We start from the raw sequence: 20,069 nt of genomic DNA, 5'->3' as shown, positions 1-20,069 counted from the left end.
ATAATCTATCTGTAATACAGAATTTTTTTTTCTTGTGGGAGGAGATTTTAATAGTAGATAACAGAGGATAAATATTTTGCTGTTTATTTGGTATCAAAAATAGAGAGTAGATATGCGAATTGATATAAATTGCTGCTAACTTTAAATAAAGTTGCAATTTAACATTATATCCTTATTTTAACTGTCAACATCATTTTTTAATTTAATTGTTTAGTGCATTCAGTGTTTTAGTCACAATAACTACATTTTAAATTGCATTCTAAGATAACGTTAGGCAGTGAATTGGGAAACAGTTTTCCACTATTTTATTTTTCCTAGCATGCTGAAATCTATCATTAATAAAAGGACTTAGTGCACTTAGTTCTTGCTGCTGACAATTCATTCTCTCTGGAATTTTCATACTGAACTGAGTAATAAATTCTGTTATGATGTGTGTTTGGCTGCCTTTGTTTGCAGGAAACACATTCAGCTGAAAATAAAAAGGTGCAACATTTGTATTTCATGAACTTGCTTGGCAGCTACCAGGTGAACACATTGCTTAGAGTTTAAAATGGCCTGATTAGAGCGGAAAACTGAAGAGGATAAGTACAAAATTATTCTGAAAATGTTAACTTACAGTATCTTTTGGATATGCTACTATTCAATTGTAAGCCACATGTGCAAAGCGCTTTGGCTAATAGAGGATGCTTACACTGTTAACATGAACATTTCCTAAGTTTCGTGTTGTCTTGGTAAAAATGATGAAAGAGTCAAACAGTTTTATTGTACATGCTCAAGCATCTCAAATATTTTCTCTGACCATACTGTCACCATTATGTACTAAAAAGAAGACTGGCAGCAGCTAGGACATCAAGGTGATAGCACAGAGGAGGAGCCAGCATTCAAAGCTCTAAGTAGGGACTGTTTCCTGGCAGAAATCCCTTGGGCATGCGTGGGACCCTAGTGATGGGACCTCTTCAGAATACAATTTAGCATTTTGTTCCTCTCCCATTGCATGGTTCTGTATCTCTGACAAAGATTAGTAGCTCACATGTCAGGTCTACTAATTATGTCTGGGCACAGAATCATGAGCCTGAGAAGAACTCTAACATGGGACTGAAAATGAGTGACATGGAGTCCTGGAAACAGGTGCATGATGCAGTGGTGTGTGAGCTGAGCAGGATACATTCTAGGAAGGTAACATGCTAGGTGAAAAATTGATTAGTAGGTAAATACTAGGTCTTTACCAGGGCTATGCAGATTATTTTGCTCATTCATTATTTGGCAGTGTACATGATTTTGTTTTGTGTTTTTGCAGGCCAACACAAGTGAAGTGGCAGCTGATGGTTGCCAGTTGCTACAGGAGAAGTGGTAAGTTCTGTAACTTTTTTGTTACTGCTTTCAGGTTGGTAACATTTTTTTGTAATTCATTGAAGTTGTTCAGCTGGGAGAATAATGAGAGGGTTTCATAGGAAGGATGGAGACAGACTGGGGTCTGCAGTTCCAGGTCATGGAGCAGCAGTTTTAAACTGAATAAGAGTAGACTTACACTGGGCATAAGGGAGAAATTCTTTATTGTGAGCATGGTGAGACACTGGAACAATGGTGTCATAGAGGAAGGTCAAAAAAAAACCCCCAAAAATCAGGAACCTCCTCCTCATTAATTCTGTTATTTACAGAGTAATTTGGACTGTTTTCAGATGCTCTTAATTTTTACTATCCATTAATAAAGAATGTTAAGTTTGGTGTTATCAAATTTGGTCCTACACTATGAAATCATTTACTCTGACTGTAAAGATGAATTGATGTTAAGGTGTTCCAATTTCTCATCAAATTCTCTTTATGTTTGAATGTGTGGATAGAAGATGTTTGTTTTGTTTGCAGGCAACTACCAGAAAGCTCTGGAGAAATACAAGGTCATTCACAGAAAATTCCCAGAGAATGTTGAATGTAAGTTGTTTCATTCTGTAGTGTAACTATCAAAGGAAACTTTGTTACATTGAATAGGTGTGTTAGTAATCATGTGACATATTTTTCATATTAAAATACTGCCATTAACTAATATTTATGCTAATATAATATTCATAATAATGCTGTGTGGTTTTTGTGACAACACTGATGAGTGATTTAAGAAATAGGAGGGTAATGCTGAAGAAGAGCAATGAAAATAAACTTTACCTGAGTTGCATTCTCATACATATGTCCTAGATTTTACACCTATGTTACTTATTTAATCTTTCTTATGAAAAATATATGTATTTGTACTTCTAGTTCCTGCTAGTTGAAATTCCTGCTGTAAATTTCTAGATACAAGCAAATCTTATTGCTAAATTTTATCAAAGTCAGGGTTTCCAAAAAAAAACATTGAGGGTGAGATTTTGTTGCTGGGTTTTTAACTATAGCTGGTCACCCAGTCTCTGGAAAATCCATAGAGGATTTCAAATTAAACTGCGGGAAACACAAATTTGAAGAGTAAGACACTTTGCAAAATCAGTCACACCTGTACTCTAAATAAAAAAGCCCTGTAGAAAATAAGGGTTGTCAGTGATTGTATAAACATTCTCTTCCATTCCACACTGTGCCTCACAAATTCCAAAATACAAGGTTGTCACCAACAAGTCTGTGCTTTCAGATGCAATGTGGGAAGAACATTAATGGTGTTTATTTTAAAATCGTATCATTCTGCTTTAACAAAAATATTGCTTTTTTAAAGAGGAATCACAGCTCTCTCGTACAAGTGAAATTCAGTACTGTAACTCCTCAAAGTTATAAGCAAAATATCATGTTTGTGTTGGTCACACATATTTCAGAGGGGCATTTAGTAGACCTTTTAGAATGCAGATATGTTTCTGAGCATAGTTTCTACAAATTTCACAAATGGAGGGAGAAGTTAGGCAAGACAATTTAACTGATTTAAGTTTTCTACTGCTGAAACAATGGTTCTCCCCTCATCCCTCTGTAATCATGGGCTTCCTAAACCAGCAGAAAACTAATTTAGCACAAAATGAAAGAACATGTTTGTGAAAGCAATCTGGAGAGAATGGATCATGTCCTGCTTGTTTCTGCTTCAGTTCTTTGAAAGGAATGTTGACAAACACATAGGAATACCAACAGTGTTTTCAGAGTTTCGTAGATGTCTCAGGATAATGTTTTTTAGGGATTCTTTTAGTTCAGTCATACAGTTTCATTTGATTTTCATGTCAGCTTTGCTGGGGTTTCTTAATTCTATAAATATTACTCTTTAAAAATCAACAACAGACAGAAGAAAAAAACATTTTGATTCACTTGACATTTGCAAAATTGTTTTCAACAAAATTCTCTTGATAGCAGCTCCTTAGTAATATTGTAGTATCATTTCTATGCTTTCCAGCTTCCAAAATATTTTGCAAATGTCAAGAGTTCTGAGCCAAAATAGTTAGTATGCCTTTTGCCTTCCACAGATACCCATGGTATTTGTACTGTTCATGGATACAGACACAGAGAAAATACTGAATTACTTGTAAAATATCACAACTTGTATAGTGATACTGGAATGGAGTTGCCTTGTTTGCAGTTATTTGCACTATTTGCCATTCTGTATGTCCAGTTCTGTCAGGGTGCACTTGTGGATTGACCTGCTTGTAAGTCTTTTTCTAACAATGCTTTGCTTTCCAATTAGGCCTCCGATTTTTAGTTCGTCTCTGCACAGACATGGGGTTGAAAGAAGTCCAGGAATATATAACAAAGCTCAAGAAAGCAGAAAAGTTAAAAGAAATCAAAGAGCAGGTAAGTTTGTTTCTCTGTATATCATACAGTATTGCTACAGATGTAGATTAAGCTAAAGTACTGTTTATGATACTTCAAGACAAAATGTGTTGTTAACTTCCTGGTTTACAGAAGCTTACTTATATTTTGGGGGTTTGGGAGGCTTAGTTTTAAATTACTGATCAGTCTTACATCTGTCTGCATAGTTTCTGAGCACCAGATTTTCTGTGATTTTTAAATAGTAGTGAAAGATGGACTATGTGGACATGAGGGAATGCCAGAGCCACTCGCATAATTCAATGTCTGTGGAATGTCGTCTTTCCTACTTACTTGCCAGTTTTTATTTAATACTTCAGTGTATTTATGAGCCAAGTAATAATGCAGCTATAGGGAGAGATGGGAAGCCTAAGAATTTGTTCATACAGAAGAACTCCTTTTTTGTTATATACAAAACTGCAGCATTGACATATAGGTAGAAGTAAACTATTCATGTGAGTGCCAATTTTTAAACAAAAAAAAAATAGAATTCCATGGAAAAGTAACAGGCTGTGAAAGGTATGAGATCATAACTTGTGTTCTGTTCAGAAGAGTGAGCTCACATTTGTGTGTGTGTGCACTCGTGCATTGTTTTCTTGCTATTCTGGTGATAAAATAAGATTTTAAAATTAAAAACAGCTGCTTGTTTGAAGAGCATTATCCATGCTGTTGAGCTGCAAAGTATTCAGGCTTGCTTTGCCTATCCAGAGAACTGCCTCAAAGCTGCATATTCACATTAGAATACATTAAGTCTTAACTATTCCTCTGCTCTTAGTAACACTTATTGGTCCCTTTTGATGCCAGATCATGTGCACATGCATCCTTAGCTACTTCTGCTTAAGTTCCAGGGAGCCTGAGTATGCACGTGAACACAAGGACACTTTAAAAATGTAACTCACAAGGGGAAACACTTACCTGAAGGATTGCAGCTTCATGCTACAACCACACTTTGAGGGGCTAGCTGAAGTGTACTGACTGGGTTGTTCAGTAACTGTAAAATTCAAAGCACTTGGGAAAATGGACAAAAGAAAGCAGTCCACAGCTGTAGTGGGATTGAGATTCCTTCATGTCTCCCCATAATTGTATCAGTAGGCAAAATAGATGTCCAGATATAATGTTCCTATTCTGCAGAAGTCACAATTAAGAGATTCACTGAAGTGTGTTAAACAGCCTTTGCTTGGTTTCTAATCACTTCAGTGTCAATGATATACATAGTTCATTGCAGTAACTTTCAGTACCTCGGTGCTTTACTTGAGAAAGCTCACCAACAAAACTGGTTAAAACTGGATTATTTTATAGTTGATTAGAGAGAGAGGTTGCTTGGGAAGGAAAGGCTATTTCCTTGCTTGTAATTCTGGCCTTTTTTTTTTTAACTGAAAGCATTAATTATAGATGGGAAAACGTCAAGGGCTTTAAAGAAAACACCTTTTTTTCTTTAAGAAAGTTGATATTTGAATGCAATTTAAAAAAACCTAAAAATTGTCATATCTCTTTCTGTTTATTTCATATGGGAAGCAAGAGCTTTCCCAAACACATTTCTTTACTTTCTGGTCAGGAAAAAGCTACTGATAAAACATTTAAATTTGTAATCATCTAAGTAACTTAAGATTTTAATAACAGAAAAAATATGTTTAAATTAAGGGTTTTTTTTTTCATTCTCACTTCATTGTGTTAAGGGAATTCAATAAGTCATAGCTGAATGACAGAAGTATCAGTGGGATCCAACACAGACTCATGGTTGCACAAGTTACTGCAACTTGGTTTAGCCTGTTCAAGCTTCAACAGTGATCATAATTCAGCCATGATGTGGGAAGCTCCCTCTGCGTCTTGCATTTCAGTATTCCTGTTTAAGAGTGTGTCAGCTCTGTCCTGTCACAACACCTACCTTACAAAGCAGGATCACAGAATGGTTTAGGTTGAAAGGAATATTTAAAGATTACCTAGTTTCAACCCCGTGCTGTGAGCAGGGACACCTTCCACTATCAGGTTGCTCATAGCCCCATCAAATCTGACTTTGAACATTTCCAGGGGTGGTCATCCACAGCTTCTCTGGGCAGCCTGTTCCAGTGTCCCACCATCCTCAACGTATTTTTCTCTCCTTCTCTACTCTTTCTCAGTTTAAAGCCATTACTTCTTGTCCTGTCACCACAGGCCTTAGTAAAAAAGTCTGTCCACATCTTTCTTTTAAGACCCTTTTAAGTACTGAAAGGCCACAACAACATTTCCCTAGAATCTTTTCTTCTCCAGGCTGAACAACTTCAGCCCTGTCAGCCTGTCTTCACTGGAGAAGTGCTTCAGCTCTCTTTTCATCTTCATGGCCCCCTCTGGTCCCTCTCCAACAGATCCGTGTCCTTACACTGGATGCCCCAGAACTGGACACACAACTCTGGGGTCTCAGGAGGACAGAGTAGAACAGATCTGTCTAGAACAGATAAGGTGTCTGTGATGGCACTTTTAATTAGTCAAAGCTTTAAGGTAGATCTGCTTAAATATTTCCTCTAGTATGTTACCCAGAAAAGAAAAAGAAAATTAATTCTGCCTTTTGAATAAGCCTGATTGTATTGTAATTTAAACTGAACCAATTTTCATTTAAGCAGATAAAATGACATGCAGTAAGTATAAAAAACCCAAACAAACCCCATACAAACACACCTCTTGCCTTTGTGCCCCCTATACCACAGCCAATAATAAAAATAAAACGGGTTTCTTGTCAGTTCTGGCAACTTCATTCCTGCAGATAGGTCAGTGTTTCCAGCCTGATTAAGCTCTGATTGGGAGCAAAATTCTGCTCCTGTGTTTCCAAGTACACTCTCTTCAGAACTTCTGATGAGTTGCTTTCTTCTCCTTCTTGCTGCTCCTTGTCTTGGTGGGACATGCTACCATCTCCTTCTTCTGGCTTTCTTCTCTGCCACACTCTGAAAACTTTCCAAGTTCCTCCCAAAGGAAAGGAGCAACTTCTTCTGCTCCCAAGGAACCCACTGACACAGTTTTCTTAAAAATGAACATCATTGTAGTTGGTAAAGGAGCAAAAACTGTAAGGAAAGATGTTTCAGAACTAATGCAGCTGTCCTGCATTAGTAGTGGAGTATCTTTGTGTGGAAATCTCTACATCAGTGCTGTCTTGCAAAAAATAGCCCTGTAGTTCCTTCTTTTGCTATTGATGTTACATCTGGGTTCCTATCTTCTGATTTTGGGTGTGGGAAGGTTTTTCTTGTTTGTTTCTTGATTGGGGGTAGGCGTGGGTATGATTTTTAGTCTTCTCTCTGCCATCTGGCTTTGGAAACTACTAGGGGTTTTTTCCTAAGTTCCTTCTGTCATCAATGACCATACAGTCATAAAGCATACTTTCTAGTTCTAAAATTACCAAATTTTAATATTTCACCACCTAAGTTTCCAATAGGAATACTGGTTTCAGTTAGCAGTACCAGATACAGTTCAATTGCTGCTCCCAATTTTAGACTAACCCTTGAGTTCTTAATTGTACCCAGTAAAAGCAAAATAGGTAAAAGGCTAGAGTAGTATGCCTGTGTTTCACAGTCTGCACACAGACTTTGTCTTCCTGTAGAAATTTATCAAAATTTTCTATTTTGGCATTGTTTTTCCAGAATAAGTATATCCACATGGAGTATATACCAAAATAAATATTCTGGAGTACTTATTTCCCTCAGTTCTCAAATATGGACAAGTTGTTAAATACTTCCAGCCAAAAATCTGGGAACATCTGTGGAGTTCATTCCCTGTAGAAATTTTTCTCCCTGCTTCTCACAGCATTTAATTTTTACTGCAACCTTCATATGTTGGAACATTTCGGGGGTGGTGGTGGTGGGAGGGGAAGCTGGGGTTTTTTGGTTTTGTTTGTTTGATTGGATTTTTTTACTGTATTAGTCTTCCTTTTTCATGTTTCACTCTAAAAAAGACAGGTAATAGTGTAAAAGTTCACAGAGCCTGCTTGGCACTGCTGTGTACACACATTACTGTTTATTTCCGTTAAGTGAGCTTAATGACTGAGAACAGGGCTGATGGGGTGTGGTGAGAAGCAGTGATGAGAGGTGCAAATGCTGGAGGGGCCTTACTGCCTTTGCCTTCAGGCATCCACATCTGGGCTAACCATCCTAAATGTCTTTTGCAGTCATGAGAGAAATAGGCATTTTTAGGGTGGAAACCTATTTTGAATGTCTGCTTTTAGTGTGGGATTACTTACAAACTACTCACTTGGAATTTTACAGAAGTTAATCATATGTTTAAGCTGTAGTTCTTATGTTATATTTTGGGAGGAAGGTCCTAGGATGTAAATGCCAAGAGGGCACTATGACATAGGGACTGCTTCCCTTGGGTAGACAGAAGCTGAGCTGCTGTCAGACTTGCTGTCAGTCATTCAATAGTCAGGAGAGTCTGGACAGGCTTCCTGAAGGATTGATATATGCTATTTCACTGGGCTGTGAAAAGGATATTTAATCCAAAATTCAGAGAACATATTTTAGGCTTGAGGATTTCCCAAAGCAAACAAAAAAGTGTGAGAAATTCTGGTCCCAGACTGAATTGCTCCAAGACCAGCCCTAGTTTCACACTAAGCTCAATGCTTTCCTGTCTGACTCCTGTGGGTTTTGATTTAAGAGTTCTTCCTTTTTCTGTTGGCATAAATCTTGAAAGTTCTTTCACTTCTTTGGTATCATTCCAACCTTGCCAGACTTCATGATATTTTTCTGGTGAAAAATGAGTGAAGAATTTATAGCAATTGACCTGAAGACATGATGTGTGTTTTAATCAGATCCTGAATTCATATTTTGGAGTAAGATGCAGAGATACTTTATTAATAGCTGAGTGCTTTAAAGATCAAGTTTTTGTACCTATCTATGAAAAAGTCCCTCACTAAGGTGTCCCATCTTATAATTGACAAGATGTATACATAAGAAATTTGGTGTTTTGCCAGAAGATCTAAGTCTGCCATGTCATAGAAAGGTATTGCTTTGGTAAACTTAAAATTTTCAAATAACACTCAAAAAAACACAGCTGGGAGATGTTTATGATACCTTCCCCTATGCAAGAGAGCTGACTTTTTAAACGCAGCTTTTAAAGTATTTACCTTCATCTTTATCTTGCATTTAACACTCAACAGCAAATTAAATTTTGCTGTGAAATACAATTCTGTGCCAAAAATTCGAAATCCAAGATCCATAGGGTGAATAGTTTTTTTATAGATTCCCCCACTTCTCCCTTTTGAGTCTTTACAATAATAAAATGCTCGTGGGATTTACAAGATGTTAATAGGCAGAGGCTACTTTGAACTCCTGCAAGGAGAGCTGTGTTGCCTGTTTTTTCAGCTGTGCTTTACAAAGGAACATCTGAACTATTTTTATGCACATTCCTTGTATAAGTTTTATCTGAAGAAAAATAATTTATTGAAATATTCTGTTTGAATAGCACAGAACTCTTGTCTTATATAAACATTTGATTTAACCCTGATTTTAAGAACAATTTTGTGTGTTGAAAAACAAGCTTTAGTCGTTACAGTGTAGTAAGTCTAGTTTAACATTCTTCTACTGTTTTATTAACAAGCTGAGTTTAATTTTCAGTAATTTTCTCAAATGTTTTTTACTAAATGGGTTTTTTTCTTCTGTTCTTTTCAAACCTTTTCCACTGTTGTGCAGCGCATTAAATCTGGCAGAGAGGGCAGTGCACGTAGCCGCAAAGAGGGAAGTGGTGGTAAGTAGTCAAGGCCTCTGCTTAAATATCAGTTTTGACAGGAACCTGAAGAAAACAGATTTTCTGAAAGTGTTTGTAAAGCCTCCTTTCATCCTGAAATGCGCACAAATATGTACTGAGTAATATGTAAGTACTTCAGGAATTTTGTTTCACACTTTTTGATTTTCTCATCGCTGTATGAAATTGCAGCTGGTACAGTAGCGTGGATTTGGTCCAACATTTGTGTTTTATATACAGATATTAGTGTATTTCTAAAGCTAAATTTCTGGTTGTTTTCAGTACTGTAGACTTGAATGTTTTTATCCTATTAACTTGGTAGTTGAACATTTTTAACTTTGGCATATTTACTAAAAGGAATAATTTATTATAACAAAACAGAACTCATAAGCCACAGAAAATAGGAATTCATTGTTTCTTTATTTAACATGAAGGAAAGGGAATTTTGTGGCCACTGTGTAATCTGCTATGATAGGTGTTTGTTATAAGTTCAGCAGCTTGTTCTGTGCAGCCAACTCTGTAATGAGGATAAGACACACTTTACTATCTTTGAGCTCATCCTTCCCCTTATCTCTGTATAGCAGAAATGAAGTTCTGGAGTCTTCCCTAGAAGAAAGCTTCCTCTCTGGCCACTCAGTCTCCTCCCTGCTTCTATAGATTTGCAGCCCTGATTTCCATTAATATAAAACTCTTGTAATGTAAGTCAGGAAACTACCCCATTTTTTCTGCATTAGGTAGCCTGCATATTGCAGGGCTAATAATTTTTCCCTCCAATTATTAAATACATGAAATTAGTAATGTAAACCTAACAGTCCCCCACCACTGCTCTAAGGAAACCAGTAGACTTCAGGCTACTTCAGCCACCTGAAAAAATAAAAAATAAAATCCATATTTTGACCCAGAAAGGGAGTGGTTTCTTTGTATCCTGCATTTGGTTTATCTTGATATCAATGGGTTTCATTAGAAGATATCCCCTATAAATTCTTGCCTCTCTTCCCTTCTGTTTACAGAGAAATAAATTGTGATTTTTTTTCTTATTTGGTAATTTTATTTCTCCACCTACATAGCATTTCTTCAACTTATCAAATTCTTTAGGGTCAGGAAAGTCATGGCAATTACTAATGTAATCTGAAGATGACCTTAGAATGCTGTTATATTTATGAAGACTGCTTCCCTGGGTTTTCTGAGGGTTAAAAGTGAGTATTAGGTGCTTGAGAGAGATCTCATTCCTTTTTCAGCTCAGTAGTTTCACTAGAGAAGGTTTTAAATAATTTCTTGATGTGTGGAAGAAACAACCATTCACTTAGGATTGAATTTTACCTGTCCTGGGCTTCAGGCCAAAGTAATTTTTATTTAAGTAACAGAGTGGGGTGGAAGAGGATGGAGAGTTTCTGGGCTCTCCTTTGTTACATAAACCCTGTGATCAGGCAGCCAGCTGGAGGTGCCAACAAAACAGCACTGTGAGACGGGATTGGTGCCTGTCCTCTGTCACAAAGTGGAATCCACTCTGGCATACAGCAAGTAGAAATGAAGAGCAGCATTGGCAGCAGGCAAGGGTGTTTACAGCTGTGCAAAACTTTGCATCAGGTGTGTAGGGAAATGGCAAAAGGGTCTCTTTTCTTCCAGCTCTATTTTGTAATTATCCCCACCCTCATTAATGAAAAAGGGGAATGTTTCAGGAGGGAGAGAGTAATTTAGCAAAAGAAGATACACCTAGGGCTCATGCTGGAAGGATGCTAAGACTACATAAATCCCACAAACTACCAGTTTGTCAGTATGTCTTTTAAAGACAAAAGCATCTATGGAAAGTTGTCTTCTTTCTTCTTTTTTTTTTTCTTTTTCTTTCTTTTTTTTTAATTTTAAAACAATAAGAAAGAGGATGAGAGGTTAAGAAGGATAAGTGTGGACCTAGAATTTGCTGTATCAGTAATTCTTAGATTGTTGAGTTTAAGACATTATTCAAAAATATATGAAAGAGTGGAAAAAAACATAGTTTGGGAACAAGTCTGTGTAAGATCATGTTTGAGAAGTCTTCATTATACAACTTCAGTGCCAGAGATCCAGCCTTTCTGGAAATGACTTGGCAAACAAGCAAAGGTACAAAGAAGGTCCTATACTGAGCCGAGAGTTAACTTCCTGCTGGGATTCTTAATTAAAAGTTGTGGTGAGCTGTACTACTTATATGTATTTTTAGAATGAGTCAAAGGCACTGGGTACATTTTAACTGGTAATGTTGGTTCTGGGGAGCCTTATTAGTGAAGAGCCTGGACACTCACAGCATCAGATGTTAAGCATTGCATTGTATTTTGTCCACATTGTACTGAGGATGACTAATAGAAACCTGAACACCCAAACATTTTATTTTGTCCAATGCTTGGCTTTGTTCACCTGGGTTATGAGCTGTAATTTGCAGTTTCATAAATTCTTGTGCATGGCCTGTGTGAAGACATGTATGAAATATAAATATGGGTTATTTTATTTCATAATATTAGTATGGTTTTGATAAATTAATGACTTCAAAAGGAGAGGAGAAAAAAAAATTGTATACATTTTAAGGTTAGTCTTTTCCAGTCATGTTGCCAAGACCAAAAGGGGTCGTTTTCCTACACTGTATGAGGGATTTGCCATCATTATTGAACCCAGTGAAGCATGGAATCCTCCTTAGTTTAGTACTTAATAGCTAGATTAAAGTACTTACTAGCTAACTGAAGTCTTATGCATTCCAAATATTTTAGGTATGATATCTGTTTTCTTTCTTTCCTCTTACCAGCTTACTGTCCCCATACTTGTGAGCATTCCTATGAGATTTTTTCCCCCAAGTATTTTGTCCCCATATAGTTATTTATATTAAGAGCATTAATAAATCAGGTTTCCTTGTTTTAGGAAATGCGATCTAAAATTGCTTTTAAAGAGGAAGCTAAGAAGAAAGAGAACTAAGCCAGCAAGGTTTGTACTTCATAGGGATTCCAGTTCTTCACCAATATAAATTAAAACAGAAAGATGTGAGAGATGCGCCTCAGCACAATTTCAGCAATGTGATTGGTGTGTGCATGAATGGTAGACAGAATGGAAACAGAAAGACCAGAAAAGTGACATTTGTATCAATGTCAGTTAAAGTCTGCTCTTGTCTTGAAAGATAAGCATTAAATCTGAAAATTGAACAAAATTTGCCACTCATCCAAAATTGAACTCACACTACCAAAATTGAACACATTTGTCACTCACTATAAAAAGGGAAATTTTCTTCTCCCCACAATTATCATATTTATGGTTTTTAATCTTACTTGGGTTATGTTGGAAGCAAATGACATTGATACATGTCAAAACTATTAAAATTTAAAATTAATAAAATTATTACAATTATTATTTTTAATTTTAAAAAGGGGGAAAAAACCCAAAACCACAATGCTATGAAACCTTGAAGGGAGCTAACAGTACATCTGAGTTTAGGCAGTTCTCAAAGATTTTCTCTCCAATAATCTTTTCTTGTTTTCATACCCACTTTTTTGTGTTTTACAGATACATGATTGTTACACCCAGAATTTAGCAGTTGGTGCACTGTGGTTTTTACTGCCATAAGGGATTTTACCTGTTTGATAGCATAATGCCTTTATATGTGTAGATAATGCAAAGTATGACATTAAGGAGTCCATTCCTGTGGCCGTGTTTACTTGGTCTCTGCATTTGCCCAGCTCTCTGAATGGGGAGTTTTGTGCTGGATGAGAGGAGCCATGCAGTCTCGGACAGGAGCCCAAAGAAGCAGTCTTGAATTCAGAAGATGAAAGGCTGAGTACTTTGCATTCTCCTTGTTACCTAGGCCTATCAGGATGAATTTAGAAAATAAACCACATGGGAATAATTTAGGTGTCTTTTCCCTTTTTCATTTCACTGGTAACTGTGTCAGTTTGTCCATTCCCAAGGATTTCCGTATTCAAACACCCTTTACCATCCCAGAGAGATCTCCTTATATATTATGGAAGTATGTTTTAGATGTTAGAGCTGTAGGCATCCCAGATAATCCTAACTGTGATAAAGACAAGAGATTTTCTTGTTACCCTGCAGCCAGGACATGACAGTCATTTATGCTTGCTAGGCTTTGTGTGCCTATTGATGCCTCATTAATTACAAGTGATTCTGGGAGGGTTCCACAGTCCATTTTGACTGTGTGTGCAAAATAGAAAAAAAATTTCTTAATTAAAGGAGAAGGGATAATCTGTTGAAATGAAGAGAATATCTTAATCTGTTTTCTCCTCTGAACTCACCTAAGGAGTTAGTTAAACTGACACACCACAATTAATTTTCATTCAACAGAATTTCAAATCAAAATGAACAGTAGCAAAGTTATAAATTGCATCTACTTCCCATGCTGTTTCACAGTTTTAATATATTATTCTGCCTTCTGCACTGAACTTAACTCTTCCCTTTGGTCAAACCAATGCCCATTCTTCTCCAAAGATTGTGTCTTCATCTCAAATAGGAAAGATACACAGAGCTGCACTTAAAACACATTCTGAATTTAGTGGAGGGTTAGCCCACTGTGCTCTTTGTTACATAAACATTTGACAGAGGAGGTAGATTACCAGTCTTACCCTTTGATATCTTTTCTTGATGAGTAAAATAGTACTAAAAATTCTAATTTACGTCCTTTGTGGTACTGGAGGAATTTCCAATGCAATAGTGTCATTACTGTAATTACAACTAGTTAGATTCCTCTAAAAAATAAATAGAAATACAATGGATTTTTTGGTTTGAAGTATACACAGGTATCATGTGATACAGGAAATACAGAAACATAAAAAGATTGAGAATCTTTTTTGCTAGGTATCACTACTTAAAATAGGACTATTACAAAATAGGATTACTTTTGCAGTGTGTTGCATTATTCATTGTTCTGCCATATAAAATTCATCATTTTTTAAAATTGGGTTTTATATTTTGATTCTTTTTTATTCCCATCCAAATTCTATGTGAAGGAATTTGTTCAAATCAGTTTTTGTAAAACACTGAACAAATCTAAATGAATGAAACAATTCTATTAGAATAATTTAAACATCCTAAATATAGTAATATGGCCATGACTTTTAAACAGACAAGAGGAAGGAATGCACTGTAAAAGATACCAGCATGAAGAGTGTATTATTTATGTCTTTGTACGCATAGTCCTCAGCTAAGGCTATTTAACACAGACTGTGAGGGGAAGGTAATGTCAGCATGGTAATCCAAATCTCAAGTATAATGATTTCACAGAGTAAATGTATTTATAAATCAAATTTTAAAAATAAATTGACCAGCTCTGCTTAATTGGTTCCTGTTGCTTTTTCAGCTGAAATCTGGAGCTGTGTTCCTGCAGTCAGTTCATGTGTAGATGTCCACATTGTCACTCCAAAATGAGTATAGTGGGGATGGCCTCCACATAAACTACAGTAATAACTTACTTAATAAAAGCCCAATAAGTTAATAAATAAGGATTGGGTATTCATTGCAGTGAAGCTTTCCTTAGGTACAGAGAGTGATTTAGTTAAGCAGTGGTCTTCCATTATTCAAAAGCTACTTTGAATTAGGAGCAGGAGTTTGTATAGTTAATACAGTAATAGGGAGACAATTAATTTGCAGTTTCAGAAATATCTACCTGTAGTTCTCTGATTGTAGGTACAATCAGACAGATGTTAACACTCAAAGCTGTGCTCTTAGTAGAGAAAAGCTACAAATAAAGCTTTTCATGCAGAGTCACACTCTTATCTTTGTTTTCTTCTTTGTATTCCTTTAGTGAAAGTTAATTTCATTACCGTAATTCAAAATGTATATAAATGTATATAAAATCTTTTTCCTAGATGGGGTGAGAGCAGCAGGGAATGATGAGTAGAAATTGTAAAACTCGCCTCCCAAAAGTATGCGTGTCTGTGAAAGAATGCTTCAAAAACAACTCCTTCCCTGAAGTTTTCTTCACTGTAGGATACCAAAATCCTGAAGTCTACATTGCAAGCTTATATTCCTTAATACTGCCAAATTATGTGTGAATGTGTACTAAATAAAAACATGTAGATGATTCCCCAAACAGAACTACAAAAAGTAATTTTGAGATGATATTTAGACTTCTGCTAGATCATGTTATATGGTCAACAGAATTTTTAATAGCTGCCATATTGGCAGCCAAATCCTGTACCCCATGGCAAGAGTGTCAAGAAAAGCTTACACCAAATGGCTCAACAGCTAGGACATTCCTTGTGAAAGCTGGAGCTGTGGGTGTGAACTCCCTCAGGTGAAAGAAAGCATTGAGCCAGACGTCTCACTTCCTGAGATGCTGTCTGACATCTCCATGTAATGCAGATGGTGTCAAACACCTCTTACTTTCTTCTGGGTGCTCTTTAAAATGAAAGGTGCTCCTCTTCCTCATCTTCAGGTATGCTCAGAGCATACTGCAGTCCACAGAGACTTGATATGGTTTTGCATATCAGCCTAATTTAGACTAAATGTGAAGAACTAGCCAGCAGGATTGTTAACCTTCCCTTCACTCTTGCTGGATATAATGCTTATACAGAAGTAAGGTGAGCAGTGTTACTTTGCTGATCTACCTGAGAAAAGGTTTTCTTTAGGTTACTTTTAAATGTACCCAGTAAAACTTAAGGATCCTAGAACATCTAAAGAAACCTCTGTTTTCAATTGTATTTTTTTAGGGCAGTAAGATGTGCAGGTAACTAGTGGGTATTCAATTAATCCCACCCAGTTTGGTTTGTCTATCATCTTTTTCTTCCTTCTTTCACTTAATATGAAGTCTTTCACCTTCCTCTGGTAGTATCACTAGCACCCATGTGTTTTCCACCTTCACAGCTGAAAACATTTGTTATGCCATTTTCCTCCTCTTTTATTTTCATTACTTGCAGTTCTTCCTTTCTGGGACCAACCAATTAAACCTATGGAGTTTCTTCAACTAGTTCGGTCTTCCCCTAGTGTAGTCTGCTGTATTGTTCCTGTCTTTGCATCTCTTTACTGCTCCTTACACTTTATTTATCATCTTAAAAATTACTTGTTTTCCCTTATGCAAGATGTGCCTACTTCTATCCTACTCTTTTTCTCATTGATTATTTGTATTTTCCTCAAAACATATTCGTCCACACCATCTCTGAAGGTCAGCTCTTGCCTCCTTGTTGCACAGGCCTGTCCAGAGCCCACTGAAATCAAAGGGAGGCCCTTTTGTAATTTCACAGCCCTTTGGCTGAGTTTCTCTCCAGGCAAACCTGTTGTTTTCTCACTGTTTCTTCAAATTCTTTAACTATTACTTCTTTCATGAAACCTGTCAGTGAAAATTGGTCCAAGGAAGTGGATATGCATTAAAATACGTATTCCTTGCTTTGAAATTTCAACTGTAATCTGTGTCTTGTGAACTTATCAACTGTTTGACATGTGACTGTATGTATTAGATCTTTCTTGGAGCAGAGACGTCTTCCAATTTAGGGCTGAGCAAAAGAAGTCTATGGTAGTATTTATAGAAAGATAAATGTTTGTCATCGTTGTAGATGTTGGGGTGGGTGGTTTTTTTTTTTTTTCTTATAACAATATCTATTAAAATAACATTTGTAGTAAATAAGACAATGGAAATCTGTTGCCAAGTCCAGACTTTGTAATTAATGTTTGCTGAATGAAACACATTTTTCCTCCTTACAGATGGAAGACTTTTAATACCCACATTGTTTGGTGTTGTAAATGAACATGTCTCTATTTGGCTGCACATCCTGCCTTGTAAATATACCAAGTCAAACTCAAAATGTTTTATTGCAGGAGAAAAAATATTGCATTAAAATCTGTTGTAGCAGATGAGATTGAAAGCTTGTCATGAATGTGAAAAAGAGATTCAGAGGTGAACAGAATATTTAAAGTGTCTGGAATACTGCTGTGGCAGGAGAATGTTAATCTGATGTTGTCCGGGCAGGAGGCAGCCCTTGGAGCCGACACATTCCTTGGGGCCCTGCTGCAAACCGAGCTGCCAGCACAGTGTTTACAGCGAGCTGCAGGGCCAGCATGGTCTGTACACATGAACTGAGCCTGCCTGCCACGCAGACAGCACATGGCAAATACACTCTTCTAATTAAAAGCAAACTTAAGTGTTGCATTTAACCTTGACAGTACTGAGCAGGTGGATCACACTAATGTATTAGTAAGCACACAAACATAGGAAATGTCCAGTGTACATTGTGACAGTGTTTATATTTATCACGCTTATTTTAACTCCAAAATGTGACAGTAATTTATAAGCAACTGAAATGTCAGCATTCGAAGCAGAAATATTTTAATGTGTTTACTCCAAAGTCATAAGGCTGTATATATTTAAAAAAAAAATGTTAACACACACGTGTGTGGACACAGTGTCCACTGTGTTTTAAAGACCACTATTACAAATGAGTACTGTGTCTGTCATGAAAAGATGGTTTCATCCAAGTCCAGTTTGACAGATAGTAGTAGCTGAATTGATGTTATTCTTGTATCGTGGTTTCACAGAACATAACAGCATGCTGTCTTTTCTTTTTTTTTCTGTTCCCCAGATAGTGGTGGTACCAAAGGGGAAAGACTGAGTGCCAAACTAAAAGCTCTACCTGGAACAAGTGAACCCTATGAAAGTAGCAGCAGTAAAGAAATAGGCAAGTGGACATCTTATACCTTTTTTAATTTCATGGTACTCAGGGAGAGGAGAAGTAAGGAGAAAGGAAAAAAATAAATGTTGTTGGAAGAGTATGTAATATTAGATAATTGGGGAAACATTTTTCCATGAAAATTAGGCTTTGGCCTCATTGTTCAGAGCTCACTATAAAGTAATTATAAATATTAAGAAATGTGGCCCATGTTAATATTACTTCCAGTATCTGTCTGCTGTGTCCTTTAAGTCAGTTCTTGCCATTCTGCAGTCATATGTTCTTCAATTAGACTGAATATTCAAAGGGGTTTTAAAACCCAAATTCATGTGAATGTGGTACTTCCTAAAAAGGCATTCCTCAAACAAATCGTCAGTCTTGCTGTTCCTTGCACATTTCCAAAGTCTTTTTCTCACTGTAGTATAATAAGAGAAATTTATTAGAAAAAACACCAAGAGGCTTCCATCAGTAGAACTCTGGAACTTTGCTCTTATGCCCTGCCTCAGTTCCTGAATGCAGTGTTTTGTTCTCCTTCAGCATTCGTATGCTCTTTCAGGTCTGCATTTCAAAGACACAGATGTGTAGTGCTAAATCCTAATCTTGTATTTGACTTCGTATGTTTAAAACCAGCTAAAGTCAAAGCTAAAATAGTTTGTAGCTGTTTCACATGTATTTATTTAAACCCTAGATGCCTCCTACGCAGATCCACTTGGCCCACAACCAGAAAGACCGAAAACAGCAGCAAGAAAAAGAACAGAGGAAGATGATTTTGCTGACGAAGAACTAGGAGAGGATCTGCTTCCAGAATAGCATATGGGCCACTCATCATTTTTTTTAATCCTTGTAAAAGTTATAGCTGAAAAACTTTTCATTCATAATGGTTTTGTAGTGGATTTTTTATAAACTATTTGTGAAATACTTTGAACATGTGGTACCTTATGTTAAAAACATGGTTTTGTAATTGCAGTGTCTTCTGTGATTGATCAAAAAAATAATAGTGAGGTTATTTTACTCATGCATAAGATCTACACAAGTACTCACACACATTGCAAGCTGTATCAAAGGTGTAAAACTTTTGCTTTCAGAGATAAATATGATGATAATATGAAACAGAGAAGCCTCTAAAATTTAATCTTTAAATGCAAATTACCTCAAAGCAATGCTTGTAAGGTTGAAAATCCTGTATCCTTCATCCAAAGCCAGAATTTATTTAAGTCCTGTGAACTGACCTGAAAATGCTGGGTATGACCTTTGGTCTTCCTTAAGGTCCCAATTCAGCAAATCATTTTGCACCGATACCAAAGAAAGCATCTTAATTTTAGCCTACACTTAGATGAACTAGGACAATATTGCAGTCTCTCAGTAAAATGTCCTTGTTTTTGGTTTTTTATTTTGAGTGGTCAGAGTTGTCAGGATTTCAGCCTAGTTTGCTCAGAACTGCTAATTAGATTGCAGCTTTTGAGTCTTATGTTGGAGATTGGCACTGACCACACAGTGGTAGTTTTTTACAGCCTAAGCTGAGTATGGGCAAAGAAGTTAGTTACAGAAATCACCATTTTGCTTATGAACTGAACAAGTTTGATCTGAAGTTACTGAGACATGTTAAATTCCTGTAGTAGGAATCACTTTGGGGAGATGAAAAATATTAGTCAGGTGTTCAGAATTTCCTAATAAATACTTGCAAAACTATGGCTTGTTTTTGGAACCCTGGCATGAGTTTGGTTTAATAGTTAGACTTTGGTTATTGCACTTGGAGATGCAAGAATTCAATCCTCTGAAATTTTCAGTGTTCCTTCTCAGTGTTGGTGCTCAGACTGTATCCCAGTGACAGTGGAGAAGTCTCTTCCTATCTTCATGAAATGCTTTTTTATGTTTTAAAAACACTGCCCAGTTTCACAGGATGTCTGCAGGTGGTCAGAAGTGTCCTGTGAGATACGAGCTGCTTTGTGTGTAGCATGTTTCCCATTGGACTGGAGCAGTATGTCA

At 36.6% G+C, this 20,069-nt stretch overlaps 1 protein-coding gene across 2 annotated transcripts in view; it reads left to right on the top strand.

The window, feature by feature from the left end:
• The window catches only part of IFT88 (intraflagellar transport 88), a 43,042-nt gene extending 23,270 nt beyond the window's left edge, over positions 1–19,772 (top strand). For both annotated transcript variants that reach the window (XM_068181334.1, XM_068181335.1), the window contains exons 20-25: positions 1,298–1,350; positions 1,864–1,929; positions 3,638–3,744; positions 9,408–9,462; positions 17,997–18,092; positions 18,772–19,772. In XM_068181334.1, coding sequence (XP_068037435.1) covers positions 1,298–1,350; positions 1,864–1,929; positions 3,638–3,744; positions 9,408–9,462; positions 17,997–18,092; positions 18,772–18,893 — 499 coding nt within the window. In that variant the 3' untranslated portion in view covers positions 18,894–19,772. The remainder of the gene's footprint in view (positions 1–1,297; positions 1,351–1,863; positions 1,930–3,637; positions 3,745–9,407; positions 9,463–17,996; positions 18,093–18,771) is intronic.
• The last annotated feature ends 297 nt before the right edge of the window (positions 19,773–20,069 follow it).

The sequence above is a fragment of the Anomalospiza imberbis genome, chromosome 2 (genome assembly GCF_031753505.1).
Source record: "Anomalospiza imberbis isolate Cuckoo-Finch-1a 21T00152 chromosome 2, ASM3175350v1, whole genome shotgun sequence".
Classification (NCBI taxonomy): domain Eukaryota; kingdom Metazoa; phylum Chordata; class Aves; order Passeriformes; family Viduidae; genus Anomalospiza; species Anomalospiza imberbis.
This window is presented reverse-complemented; position numbering and strand designations above follow the sequence as displayed.